At 42.3% G+C, this 14,011-nt stretch overlaps 1 protein-coding gene across 2 annotated transcripts in view; it reads right to left on the bottom strand.

Moving 5' to 3' along the window:
* WDR5 (WD repeat domain 5) overlaps window positions 1-14,011 on the bottom strand; it is a 108,306-nt gene that overhangs the window by 49,641 nt on the left and 44,654 nt on the right. For both annotated transcript variants that reach the window (XM_082264326.1, XM_082264327.1), the window contains exons 7-10: window positions 10,151-10,234; window positions 8,078-8,133; window positions 7,256-7,302; window positions 7,078-7,153 (exon numbers count right to left, since the gene is read on the bottom strand). In XM_082264326.1, coding sequence (XP_082120452.1) covers window positions 7,078-7,153; window positions 7,256-7,302; window positions 8,078-8,133; window positions 10,151-10,234 — 263 coding nt within the window. The remainder of the gene's footprint in view (window positions 1-7,077; window positions 7,154-7,255; window positions 7,303-8,077; window positions 8,134-10,150; window positions 10,235-14,011) is intronic.

The raw sequence follows: 14,011 nt of genomic DNA, 5'->3' as shown, positions 1-14,011 counted from the left end.
GGCTTTCAACAGCCATGCCGTTAAAGCAAGCGACTAAAGCAGGATGGAAGATCAGGCCTTGAGACAGCAGATCTTCCCTGAGAGGAAGTTTCCAAGGAGCATCAGCGACCAATCTTACCAGTTCTACGAACCAAGACTGGCAAGGCCAGTCTGGAGCCCCCAGAATGACTGAAATTCCCTCCGCCTCCATTCTGCGCAGAAGTCTCGGCAGGCGTTTCAGCGGTGGAAATGCATAGATCAGACAATAATGACACCAAGGAGCCTACTAAGGCATCGGCTAGGGGATCCCGTGACCTGGCTACAAAACTTTGAACCTTATTTTTGAGCCTAGAGGCCAAGAAGATGAAACACCATCGGGTGTAGAGACAATTCCCCCCTGAGCCAACACCTGATGGCTCAGGTAGTCCGCCTGCCAGTTTTCCACACCTGGGATGTGTACCACAGAGAGAGACGGAACAAAGGGAGGTTGGACTGGAAGAAACTGTTCAGACGGTCGGGACCTGAATTCGATCTTGTAACCTGATCGGATCAGTTCGTAAACCCATTTGTCCTGAATCAAGGAAGTCCATGGTTTCCGGGAAGAAGCGCAGACGTCCCCCCCACCCAGAAATGGGTGAGGACGTCCCTTCAAGCAGATGAGGATTTGTCCGCGGATCTGGATTTGCCTGTTCTCAGCTTACCCGACCAGGTCTTTTTGGAAACCTCAGAAGACCTGAATGGCTTAGCTCCTTTCTCCTGCTGCCCGGAGGTACGAAAGGGCCGCCTAGCAGCAGTAAATGAAGGCTATTATGCGGTGCCTTGCCCTTGGTGGATTAGGGAAGAAGAGTACTCTTCCTACCCGTAAGGCCTTTGATCAACTCATCCAGAGGATCCAAACAACCTGTCCCCCGTAAAGGGAAGGTCAGAAAACGTTTTTAGAAACATGGTTCGCAGACCAAGTTTTTAGGCACACCATGCGTCTAATAGCAACCCCCACCGCAGACACTCTGGCTATCAGTGGAGCCGCATACAGCAATGCATCACATATATACCGAAGGGCTTGGACCATTTGGTCCATTAGCTCTATCAGGCCTGACGACAGCTGCTACGTTACCAAGTCACCTTTCAGCAACTTCACCCATTCCGTTATGGTCTGTGACACCAGAGCGATCACAAAGACAGGTTTCAGTATAGAGCCTGCTATTACATGCAAATGGCGTTAATCGGTCTATCCACGGGGTCTGTAAATACCGGGGACTCCTCCACTGCAACCACAGTAGACTTGTTTAGCCTGGAAACGGGATGATCCATCTTTGGTGGTATGATCCATCTAGTGAGTTTCGTGTCCAAAGGAGTAGCTCCCTTTAAAGCGCTTAGGCACCACTAACATTTGTTTGATGCCCCCCCCACCCCCCAACTGTTCATTGACAAAGTTGTCAAAAAAGTTCCGGACAGGGAAAAACCTTGCCAGACTTCTGGGATTTGCAGGTGCCAAAAGAAACCTGCATCCCTGAAGCTGTAGAATCAGAACATTTTTACGGTTTCCCGCACTGACACTATGTGCTTCTACTAACGCGGCTGCTGATGAGGATACAACCTCCTCGCCATCAGAATGCAAAGACGCAGATCCACCAGGATGGCTTGCGTCTGCGGTGGCCATATCTACCTCAAAATCAATGGATACTAGAGAGGTAGGGGAAGACAGAGCGCTTTCTACTAGTAGCATTTTTTAAAACTAAATCCACTTTTGAGACCAGGTTTTCCAAAACTGCTTTAAATGCAGACAGGAATTGCAACCCGGAGGGTCTCGCAACCGCACAGGGGATCTGTGGGTGAGATTTGGTCCTGGGACTCTATAGGCACTACATTTTTTAAAAACAGTGTCACTTTATAAAAAAATTGCAAAAACGTGATCCGCACCACAAGTCCCAGCTCTAGCACAGCCTGTAGCAGGGTGAATGAGAAATACCTACAGGGACACAACATACCAATAAAACGATATGGAGGGATATGGAAAAGTTCTGTGCAGAGAGAAAAAGGATCTGACACAGGAAGAGGAAATACCTGGGTCATGTACTAGAGTAATCCTAGCTTCTCCCTGCTGTCCAGCGATCGTGGACTCCAAGAAAATATCCGCCCCATGCATTCCCATGGGGGGGGGGGGGGGGGGGGCTACCAAAACATAGTCGCCTATGCATTTCAATAGGAAAGTTTTTACATTGATGCAGAGTGAAACTACAGCAAAATAGTGGCCAACACTGCGCGTCATACGGTCTCAAGGACCCCCCAGCGGGGTCAGACAATGGCATCAGGGGAAGGTCCCCAGGTGGGGACACCAACAGGATAAGCCACCCCCCCCCCCCCAGCAGGGAACTAGGTCCTACTCCTAAACTAGGCAGAAACAAACTGAAGCCTATACCAGAGTGTGTGGGTGTATGCCTGCAGGGACGGTCCCCATAGGCATGGTAAAGCTTTTTCCTGAATAGTGTTCTACTCCTGTATGGGGCAGCATAATCCAATGGTCAAGAATTATATGGCGCTGCGTCTCAATGAATAGGGAAAAGGAATTTCTGAACTCGACTACCTTTCTCTTCCTTGAGTTGCCCCTCCTTAGGACCATATTTCCTGCTGGATCCTTCTACCAACTCCTCCAGCTACCCTGAAACCCCCTCTGCAACCGCCGAGGTGGGAACGGGAGTTGCTGAGTTAGAACCAGAAGCACTAGGTATAACAGTATCCAGGGGTCCTGAATCTTGGAGTTTCTGAAGGATTCAAATGTTTTAACAATTTCAGTCTTCGTGGTATCTAGAAACTTCTTAAACATATAGCCATTTTCTTCCTTGGCTAAGGCATCAATGCATTCCTGGCAATGTTTTTTTCCATGTGGATGACAACCTGTGTTTACACGAGACATCTTTTTAAGGGCCTAAGCAGGCCCTGCTCCATTCTCATCTTTGCGGCTCTTCCCCTGGGGAGGCACAAATGATAATAAGAGCTGATTCAGAGAGCAGCCAGGTGTAAAGGAAGAAAAAAAAAAGAAGGACACCCATGTCTGAGTCCCTGACCTCTCCAAAAACAAATGCGTATAAACACTCCAATAAGTGCCCCTCCAATGCACGAGCGGAAGGTAGGGATAAGATAATGCAGTCATCACTTTTCTATCTTAGGGCTTGGATCCTCCTGCTTCCCCCGATCATCTTCCTCTGCAGCAGCCACCTATATGATGCACATGCAGGGAACTGGAGATCAGCGCAGGGTCTTTTAAATAAATAAGCTAGTCACACCCAGCTCAGCTCATGTCCTCCTCTGTGGATTTTGGCCTGGCATGTGTGGATTGGCATGCCCAGGCAGTGCGCATTACCCCCTCCATCCTGTTGGGACATCCTGGACTTCATTCCAGCTTCTGCCCCATCCAATATGGCCACTGGGCATACCCGACGCATCACTTTCGTTGGAAGTACATCACTAGCCCGGACATCAGCACTCAGCCCCCAAACCACCAGGAAGCCATGCCTGGCTTCACAATAACACATGGGGGAAGCTACAGGTCAGTGCACTGCACTAAATCCACAGGGGAGAGGGTTAGCCTCCTACAATGGCTGCCCTCAGAACTTACCAAAAAACACAGGGGGAGAGGGTCCCCTAGCCTTCCCTGGGCAACACCCCCAGGAGAGCCCAAGCTAATCCTTCCATCTACCCAGCAATACTGCCCCAGGGGGGGGGAGAAAAAAAAAAAAAAAAAAGATTAGCCCGGGAGGCCCCTGCCACCTAAAATGAAGGCCTGACAGATGAAAAAACAAAATTCATGATCCTGTCTGGCCAGAGGAAACATAACTGAGGGGCCATGCATAGTGCCTATTTAAACTAATGTGGATTTGTGGCAGGGGGATATTTCAGAGGTTACTGAAGAGTCCAGGGAGGATAATATGGACACTCCGCTTTCCTTGGTCACCTCGACCAGAAACAAAATCCAATTAAAATATTTCCACAGATCTTATTACACCCCCGGTAAAATATTTAAAATAGGAAAAATGGATTCTCCAGAGTATCCACAGTGCCATTGTGACTTAGGGGACTTTATTTCTATATGGTATGGGCATGTCCACATGCCAGACACGCTTACCTTTGTGGAGGAAAAAGCTAGCGCTTCCGAATATCTGTGCCCCGGCCACATGCTTGCTGGGCGATTGTGTGACCTGAGCAGCTCACAAAAAGCATTGCTTCGCATAATTTTTTTTTTTTTTTTTTTTTTTATAAGGTAAAACAAGCATTAGTACATAAACTAAAAGACCCTTCCCCTCCCACTCTTCCTTTTTAGATTGATCTTATTAAAAGGAGCTTAGGCTATGTACAGCCTGATATACATTTCTAGAATGTGTCCAAAGATGTTTGACAAGATTTGGTCTGGGTGGCTCACCTCGGTCTCTGGGCATATTAATGCGTAGTTTACCAGGCCATTTCTCTCAGGCATTATCTCACTATAATACCACGTGGTTACCAGCAGCATGTTAATATAGGTTTGTGACTTATTCCTCTGTTTTGTATTTTAATTCTCATGGCTGAATTTGATACACTCTATGGTCTTTCCTTGTAGTTTCTCAAATATATCACTATTGTATCTGACTTTTTTGGTATTTCTTTGCCTTGTGTAAAACCTCTGTAACTGAGTCCGTAATTTGTCATTAGACATGGCTGTAACATAACCCTTAACATAAAAAAACAAAAATTTAGAAATATAAATGGGGCGGCACAGTGGTGTAGTGGTTAGCACTTTAACCTAGCAGCAAGAGGGTCGCTGGTTCGAATCCCAACCAAGACAATACCTGCCTGGAGTTTGCATGTTCTCCCTGTGCCTGCGTGGGTTTCCTCCCACACTCCAAAGACATGCTGGTAGGTTAATTGGCCCTACTGTGTATGTATGCGAGTTAGGGACCTTAGATTGTAAGCTCCTTGAGGGCAGGGACTGATGTGAATGTACAATGTATATGTAAAGCGCTGCGTAAATTGACAGCGCTATACAAGTACCTGAAATAAAATAAATATATATATATATATATAGACCTGGCGCCTGGGGTGCCCTGTCCCTTTTTGTCCCCGTTTCTCAGGCAGACCTGATCAGACCCTTCAGTCTCATCTATTGGAGCAGTAATCTGCCGCCATCTGATCCTATCTGCCAAAAACAGACGGATGGTGGTTCTATTTTCTATCCATATATATATATATATATATATATATATATATATATATATATATATATATATATATATATATATATATATATATATATATATATATATAATCTCTAGGAGCCAGTTTTTTTTTTTATAAAACAACCAAGCTTTTTTTTTTTTTTAAATAAACAAAAAAAAATCTGACACTAAATTTACACATAAATACGATTAGAACCCCGCTCTCCTCTATAGGGCTATCGGATGGAAACAGACCGTCTGTCTGTTTCCATCCGATGCCATCTGATCCGATCCACGGGATGGATAGAAAATAGAACCACCATCCGTCTGTTTTTGGCGGACAGGATCAGATGGCAGCAGATTACTGCTCCATAGAGGAGAATGAAGGGTCCGATCAGGTCTGCCTGAAAAACTGACAGGCGGACCTGATCAGACAGCCCGTGTGAAAGGGGCCTTCGGCTGTGGCATGGCGATGAGGAAAAAAAAAATTTATATTATATTATATATATATATATATATATATATATATATATATATATATATATATATATATATATATATATATATATATTTATTTTTTTTCATAATAATTGGAAAATATATATATATTTTTTTTAATAAAAAAAAATGAAGAAAAAATTTAGTTTTTACATTTAAAAAATAAATTAAATAAATAATAAATAACCACACTCCCTGTCAAAGGTAACTAACTGGACAGGGAGATGGTAATGCATTGTGAACAAAAAGGCAGTGGAAACAGTCATTACAACAGTCATTACTCCCGGCCACCACAAGAGGGCGCCAGTTCCCCATTTGAAGCCTCTCCTCTCAAGTAGGCCGAAAAGCCAGGGCCTCAATTTTCAGACGGCCCGGAAGTCCGTGCAAAAATGACAGGACACCTTCTGCAGGGCACACCAGGCGCCAGGTCGCTAATTCTAGTCGCAAATGCGACCTGGCGCCCGGGTTTTGTCGAGGCCTATATATATATATATATATATATATATATATATATATATATATATATATATATATACACACATACATACATACACACACACACACACACACACATACACACATATACACACACACACACAACACAGTAAAACCTTGGATTGCGAGCATAATTCGTTCCGGAAACATGCTTGCAACCCAAAGTACTCTTATATCAAAGCGAATTTCCCCATAAGAAATAATGGAAACTCAAGAGGATTTGTTCCACAAACATGTATTCATAACTCCTTCAGTTTATAGTCCATATTAAAAAAAAAAAACAAAAAAAAGATCATAGCAATTTGATTGTGTAACCATTAAAAATGTCCATCCACAAATGGCGCCTCCACAAGGGGATTATAAGCAAAATCCAACAGGAGCTACAGAGAATAAAAAATTAGCAACTCACATGGTAAAGGTTTGTTCACAAAGACCGTCCATACCGCCAGCTCTCACTGCTGTCAGTCTGCAGTTGTGACCGGGAAGACTACCCTGCACAAGAGCGACCTGAAAGCGAGGCTTGAATCGCTCATGGAGCACAGCGTGGAAGGAATGATGTTGGAGGTGCAGAGGACAGTCTATGTAGACAGCTTTATCCCTGATACCTGCATACTTAGATGTGCCTTTTAATCACCAACTATGCGAGTCGCCAAATTTTTAACCTTCACTAAATGTAACCATATTGCTACACTTAAAAGCGCCTCTCTTTTATACTCAAGTTGTTTCGTGACTATTTTTATATCAAGTCAACATCTACAAAAAAAAAATAAAGTTGCTCGTCTTGTAAAATCCTCTCAAACCAAGAGATAGAGAGATATCTATCTCTTCATCTCTCTATACATCTCTACCTACATATTTATTTTTTTCTTTCGTTATAAAAAAACAGCCTACAAAATGACTGCAACACACGACGTACTTATCTAAAGTGGCTGCTAGGATATATTTTCCATTTGGAGAGAACTTCACAAAAGAAACTGGAGGATTATCATCATCTAGTGAGGAAAAAAAAAAAAAAAAAAAAAAAGAAATGAGCATTGCAATGAAGAAAACCTAATACACGACCCCACCCAAGTGCCACCAAAGCCATTTCTTACCAATGAGCGTTTTTAAGCATTGGCCGGATGCTGTATCCCAAATTCGACTGAATACCAAGAAAAAAAAAAAAAAACAGAAATTATTTGGAGGACAAACTGATGCATAACCATCTTTAAACTATTTTCCAAAACAACTTGTAGCACGTAATAATCAATGATTTAAGTGCTTTCTGCATACAAGAGAAGTACAGGAACCCACTAGAAAACATACAGTACTTATGTTAAAATTTTAGCTAATGCTGCGATTAGGCTATAAATGGACCTATAAAAAAGACAGGGTCTTTTTTAGAATAATAGACAACATGGGGAATAGGAGTATGGTTGTGTAGTATTTTAAAAGATCAAAGCATAAAAGGTTATTAAAAGGGAAAAAAAAAAAAACAATAAGAAATTAAGAATTCACAGCATGCTCAGTTTTGTTCAAATGGCTACTTTATATCATGAGTGGGGATAAGCATGTGTTTGTTCTCACCAAGGTTGGTTAAAAACCTGGAAGCCAACAGTCTTAGTCCAATGAGCAGTTGAACGGGAATTTCCTGACCTGCAGCTGATTAATACAATAGGTGCGGGGATGCTTGTGACATCATTGACCTATTATGGCCACATGATCATATTATATTAGTGTTACTGGCCATATGGATTTATTCTGTCAAAGATGTCCATGAGCATCTCCAGAACTTTGTGTACCTGCAGCTGAGGGCACAGAATTCCTTTATTTAGGATGATTGTTCGGAAGCAACAGCTACCTTTTAAGTTAGGTGTGATGAGGGACAAAACATATTTCAAATCAGTACTCTGGAAGAGTAACAAGACTGAACTCACCAGAGTCCATCGTAACTACTAGACACAATTAGGGAACCGTCACGATTGAAGTGCACCTGAAAAAAAAAAAAAAAAAAAGTCGTCACGCGATAAAAATAAAATCTTGCAGCACATGCCGATTCCAACTATTGTTTCATAATCCTGCTGACAGATTTCCCCTGATCGGGAATAACCACCTGTACATACAGCCTCTTTTCTAAAGGTCACTCTGATACAACCTTACATTGAAATAGGGAATGTAAACATGAGAGAAAAAACTTTAACAGTTCTAATGCCTCGTACACACGCAACGATTATCGGCCGACCGATCGTCCGACTTTTGTCCAAGTTGTGTTTTGTTGGTTGGAATGTGCCTAGACTGCACACGAATTTTCTCGGCCAACAAAATTCTACTTCAGAAGTGATGTCATGTGTTGGTTTGTTTTCTTTGTGTTTTTTCTTCACTGAGCATGCCCAGACTTGCTCATCAGATTTTTCCCTGTCAAAATCTGTACTGACTGCACGAAAATCGGCCGTTGTGTTGACGACCAACAACAATTTTATAGCCTGCACACCAGATTTTTTTCGGCCGAAAAGTTGGAGTTGGTTGTCGGAAGCATCATACTAACAAGCCGAAAATCGGCAGATCGGACGTTGGCCGAAAATTCCCTGCCAATTTTCGACGCGTGTGTACGGGGCTTAAGAAACGTATGTGTTCCTTTAGTTCTGGACAAACTTTCAAACCTATATTTTTAGTTAAAAAAAAAAAAAAAAAAAAAAAAACACAAAAAAGGACATGACATGAAACCATTGTTCAAACATGCCCCCCTGTGCCGCTGGCTTCCGCATTCATTGAAATAATCCTCTAACAACCCCGAATCGCCACAATCTTCCAGTTAGGTGGGTTTAATAGTACCAATGGACATTAGACAGGCACTTATTAAGAATGCACGACTGCCTGTCCTTTTGGCCTTCCTCCTCCATTCATAAAAGCTGTACTATAGCATCTATAAAAAGAAAAATCAAATAACTAAAGGGAGAATTGACAGGCTTTCATTCAGGGATTCTTTTTTTTTTTTTTTAAAACTAAACTTAAAGCTGAGCTTCACCAAAAAGGGGAAGTTCAGCTTTGAATACTCCTCCAGTGCCACATTTGGCATGTTAAAATTAACATGCACCTAGTTTTACCAGCCTGGGTGATCCAGGCAGATGTTTTCCTCTCACCCTCCCCCATTTAGTCTTCTAGGACATGTCACATTGCAGGTCCCAGAAGACTGCCGGGACCAATTAGGAGGCACAGCGCGACTCGCATATGCACAGTTGAGATGCCGATGCCAGGGAGAGAAGAGGGAGAGCAGGGACAGCTTGTGTGAGCACACCGCTTGATCTAAGACAGGTACAAGTGTGTGTCAAAAGTCAGCAGCTACAGTTTTTGAAGCTGCTGGCTTTTAATAAAAACTGGAGCTTCTCTTTAAGCTTTAGGGTGTAAGTCTAAAATAGCCTCTTGATTCCACAAGAGATCTTGTGAGCTGATAACTTTGTGTGCTCTGCCTAATTAGTTAGCATTGTTCCAAGTTGCATGTACTACAGAATACCTTCCCCATGTTAAGAGGATAATGTGTTCTGTAGTCTTGTACAAGGGTGACATACCATGCTCTTCCATAAATAGAGTAAGCACTGTCACTAAAATAAAAAAAAAAAAAAAAAAAAGTGTGCTGTTAGGATAACCAAAAAGGAAGAAAAAAAAAAGCCGGAAAAAATAAAATGAATAAAGTCACCACACACAAAGACATGTAAGCCGCAATATTTTACATTTTTGTTCTTTGGTTTAAATACACTTGATATATTGTTTCCCTGCAAAAAAAAAAAAAAAAAAAAACCACAATAAAAACTGCATCTGGGATAAAGTGTACAGCTCCCCCCAAACATCAGAATTTCTTAATGCCAGTGTTTCAGCATGGTCTTGAACCCTCCAGTATGTCTGCATTCAGTACACGTAGGAGAAGACTGAGGCTTTGTGGATTTCTCTGATATCCAGCTATGTGAATAGATTTTTAGAAAACTGCAAGAAAAACCATCAGCAGAACATCTTACAGCAGAGACAGGGTCAGAGTGAGCAGGCAATGTCTTCAGGCACTTCCCAGTCTTCACATCCCATATCCGGACACTCTCATCAAACTAGACAAAAAAAAAAAAAATTTATTAGGCCAGACTAAAGTCTTGATTTGCATTACACCCACAGGGCCCTCCCTGAGGCTCAGTAGTTAAATGCAGCTCTCTGCTCCCTCTGTTGCCCATGAAAAACCTAGTACTGCCTGCACAGTTTATTACACTTACTAGCATGAAACCAGTAAGGCTCGGTTCACACTACGTCGCTCCGTAGTTCACACTAGGTCGCGTGCAGCGCAACTTCGGCGCGACTTGCACAGACTTCATAAAATTAATGTCTATGCAAGTCGCTCCAGGTCACCCCGAAGTAGTACAGGACTTTTTTTTCTAAGTCGGAGCGACTTGCATCTCTCCTATTAGAACGGCTCCTGTACCAGTCAATGGACCGCAACAGTGCGTGACTTGTCAGGCTGACCAAGTAGTCTGACAAGTCGGACTAGTGTGAATGGACCCTAAAGGGTTATATAAAGAAAACCCACTGAAACAAAAAGATTTAACAATGACCACACATTTGTGGAATTTTCCATGTTTTATTGTCCATAGGTTTTTGGATTCACTGCGTTTAATTTTTCTTTTTATTTAAACACCTGTGGAAGAAGTTAACTACTTTTAAATATGAATCTTGTCCTTCATATTTAGTTATTTTTAAATATTATTGTAAGAATGAAAATTTAAGAGCCGGTTCACACTTATGCGGCTGCGGCGTTCGCATGTCATGTCGGAGCGCACTGCTCCTTCATTACATGCGATCGGCTGTGCGGTGCGAGTTTAGCCACTTTGTATGGCTAAATTCGCACCGCACCCGCAGCAAACACGCACAGGACCCTTTGTGCGATCTGATCCTGCGCGAACTGCAAGATCGCACTGCGATATGCGATCAAACTGGGGGTGTCGTTAAGATTAAATGGACACCCCCAGCGTATCGCATATGGCAGTGTGCACTGCCGGGGGTGCGTTTGCGATGCGGGAACAGGCTGCGGATTCGCAGCCTTCCCGCATTGCATAAGTGTGAACCGGGGCTGAGTGATAAACACTTGAATAGGTGCGCACAGGATAACAGTTTGATCAATTAAATATATTCACAAATCCCACTGGAATTTGCCAAGTATTGTCCATTTACCTAATCCAGCACAAGAGCACTTTTGCAGTTAATTGGATTTTCCCACTGAAGATTACACCAAGCATTGTTTACTGGCACCTATTAAGCACGATAACACTTTTTAGCCAATTGGACTAGATTGACTCACTTGTGGATATTCACTATTTATGAATTATGGACTGATTCAGTTATATTTTGCAGTTATTGCACACTGTGCAGTCACTTAGCTTTTTTTTATATTTAAGCACTTTGGTGATATTTGTATATATATTTACACACACATTGAAGCACATTGGTTATAGTAGTATACACTTTTGTACTCGCATCAGTATTGGAGCGCTGTCTATTTTATTCTACTGATTTACAATAATAAATGTATACATCATTAAAAGCTTCATTAAAAACATTTACATTAAATACCTTTGTAGAATATGACCATATTAAAATAGAGAAGCAAGAGTCCTTACATTTTTTATTTTATGTATCTCTTATCCTAACACAGCAAAAAAAAAAAAAAAAAAAAAAATTCATTCTGCCCTGTGCCAACTCGAATGTCAAAATAGAGATAACATGCTTGGTGTACTAATAAAGCAATATGAGTTTTACTTATTGTTCAACACGCGTGTGAACTTTGGGATAAGATATATTAGTGTCCTCAAATACTACATCTGTGCTTTTATTTGAATACACCAAAATTACAGTTTTAGTTACTCGAGTCTAAACTTTCACCCTCCTCTAGGAAAGGCATATTAGGATCTAATGCAGGTTGGGGGGGGGCCTTGATTTATACACACACATTTTTTCCCCTACGGAAGCACTTTTGAGTAATATCAAGGATTCTTCACTGGCTACATGCTTGTCACTTTAACTTATTTTTGAGCACGAAAGCTGGTGCACCGATTACTGGCATATCCTAATATGTTGGACTATTTGCACATTGGATATATGGATATATAGGATTTTTGCATTATATGTATTTTATGTAAGGCAGATATACCATATTTGTCCACGCACTTAAGGTTTTTAGGCACATTTAGTGTATTTTGTATCTATATTATAAGGTTTAATCATGGAGTTTGCTCTGTGGTTCTAAATCCTGTATATTTTTTTCATGTTGTGATGAACAGCAGCAGCCATCTATTAGTATAAACCTAGATCTTTTAGTGCATGTTTTTACTCTCGCTTTTCATTTAATTTAGGTAGTGTTGCATGGCTAAGCAACTGTCATGCAAATGAGACAGTGCTGAAACCTGAAAATGGGCTTGGACTGGAAGTTTTGTGCACCTGAATTGGAGTTGGAAGCAGAGACCATTGTAAAAATGGGATTTTTGACTTACCGTAAAAACCATTTCTCTGATGTTCATTGACCTACTCCGCTCTTGATCATTATAACCATTGGGTTATACTGCCCCCTAAAAAAGTAGGACACTAGACAGAAAAAAGTCTGGCTATGCCTATGGGCATTCCCAGGGAGTATACTCTCTCTCTCTGCTTGTAACAAAACTGTGTACCTATAGCAGTGTCAGAATTACAACTTCACAGAGGGGTGGGTGCTGTGTCCGTCAATGAACATCAGAGAAATGGATTTTACGGCAAGTCAAAAGTCCCATTTTCTCTTTCGTTCATTGACAGACACAGCTCTTACTCGTCACAACTATTGGGACGTCCCAAAGCAGCAATAAATATGAAGAGTGGGAAACAGCGAAAAAAATTCTCAAGGCTAAACTATAGTCAACCAGGTAAACAGGAGCTCAACCAAAGCAACTGGAGCCCACCTGAAAAGAACACAAAGAGGACCAGGTTCCTCTAAACAGCAGCCTGCAAAACCTTGCCGTCAAAGGAAACATCTCCAGATACCAACACATCCTCTGTATCGAATTTTGCACAAGTGTTCACCACCGACCAGGTGGCCACCTTGCAAACCTGCGTCACTGACGCCTGATGTCAGAAAGCCCAGAGGCACCAAGCGCCCTAGTAGAGTGAGTCTCGACAGGGAAAGGAGGAACCTAACCCTTGATGGAATAGGTCTGAACAGTTTGTCTGATCCATCTGTAAATGGCCGCAGAGGAAGCGGACAAACCTTTCCGAGGCCCATCCGTGAGCACAAATAGTGAGCGATTTCCTAAAAGACTCCTTAGCTGCCAGGTACTCCCTAATCACCCAGACCGCATCCAAGGCATGCAAAGCGATTTCCTTCGCAATTAAGCGGAAAGGAGCAAGGTCCCAGACTGTTTTGACCATATTGTAGAGATCAGGTATCCTACCTGATGTCTGGCACCCTAAACCACTCCTTATAGATCTGTCCACAATTAAGCAGAAAGGAGCTAAGCCACTTCAATACCATTGGGTACCCAAGAGAGATACATCCCGAAATGTAACCTATTGTGTAAGGTATACAGGTAAGACAGATTCTGATACTGCCTCTTTAGACTACCATACTCCTATGCACAAAGTTCTTAAAGGCAAGAGGATGATATTTTATCACCCTCTTCTAGGGTCCTACGACCTTACCAGGTTTTTAAGCAGAGGAAGGCCTCTGGTATGACCTAACAAAAAGGGACTGTGTCTTCTGGCATCTGACGCTTCTGCAGTCAGAGCTTCTGGCCCTTCCATTTCCCTGGGGATACAAGGTCTGTAACAAAAGTGATCACACCTATAGCAGGCCACTGACGCACAGTCCCAGAAAA

The sequence above is a fragment of the Pelophylax lessonae genome, assembly GCF_965119305.1.
Source record: "Pelophylax lessonae genome assembly, chromosome: 7".
NCBI classification, from domain to species: Eukaryota; Metazoa; Chordata; class Amphibia; order Anura; family Ranidae; genus Pelophylax; species Pelophylax lessonae.
Note: the sequence above shows the minus strand (reverse complement) of the source record. Positions and strands in the feature narration are given on the sequence as shown.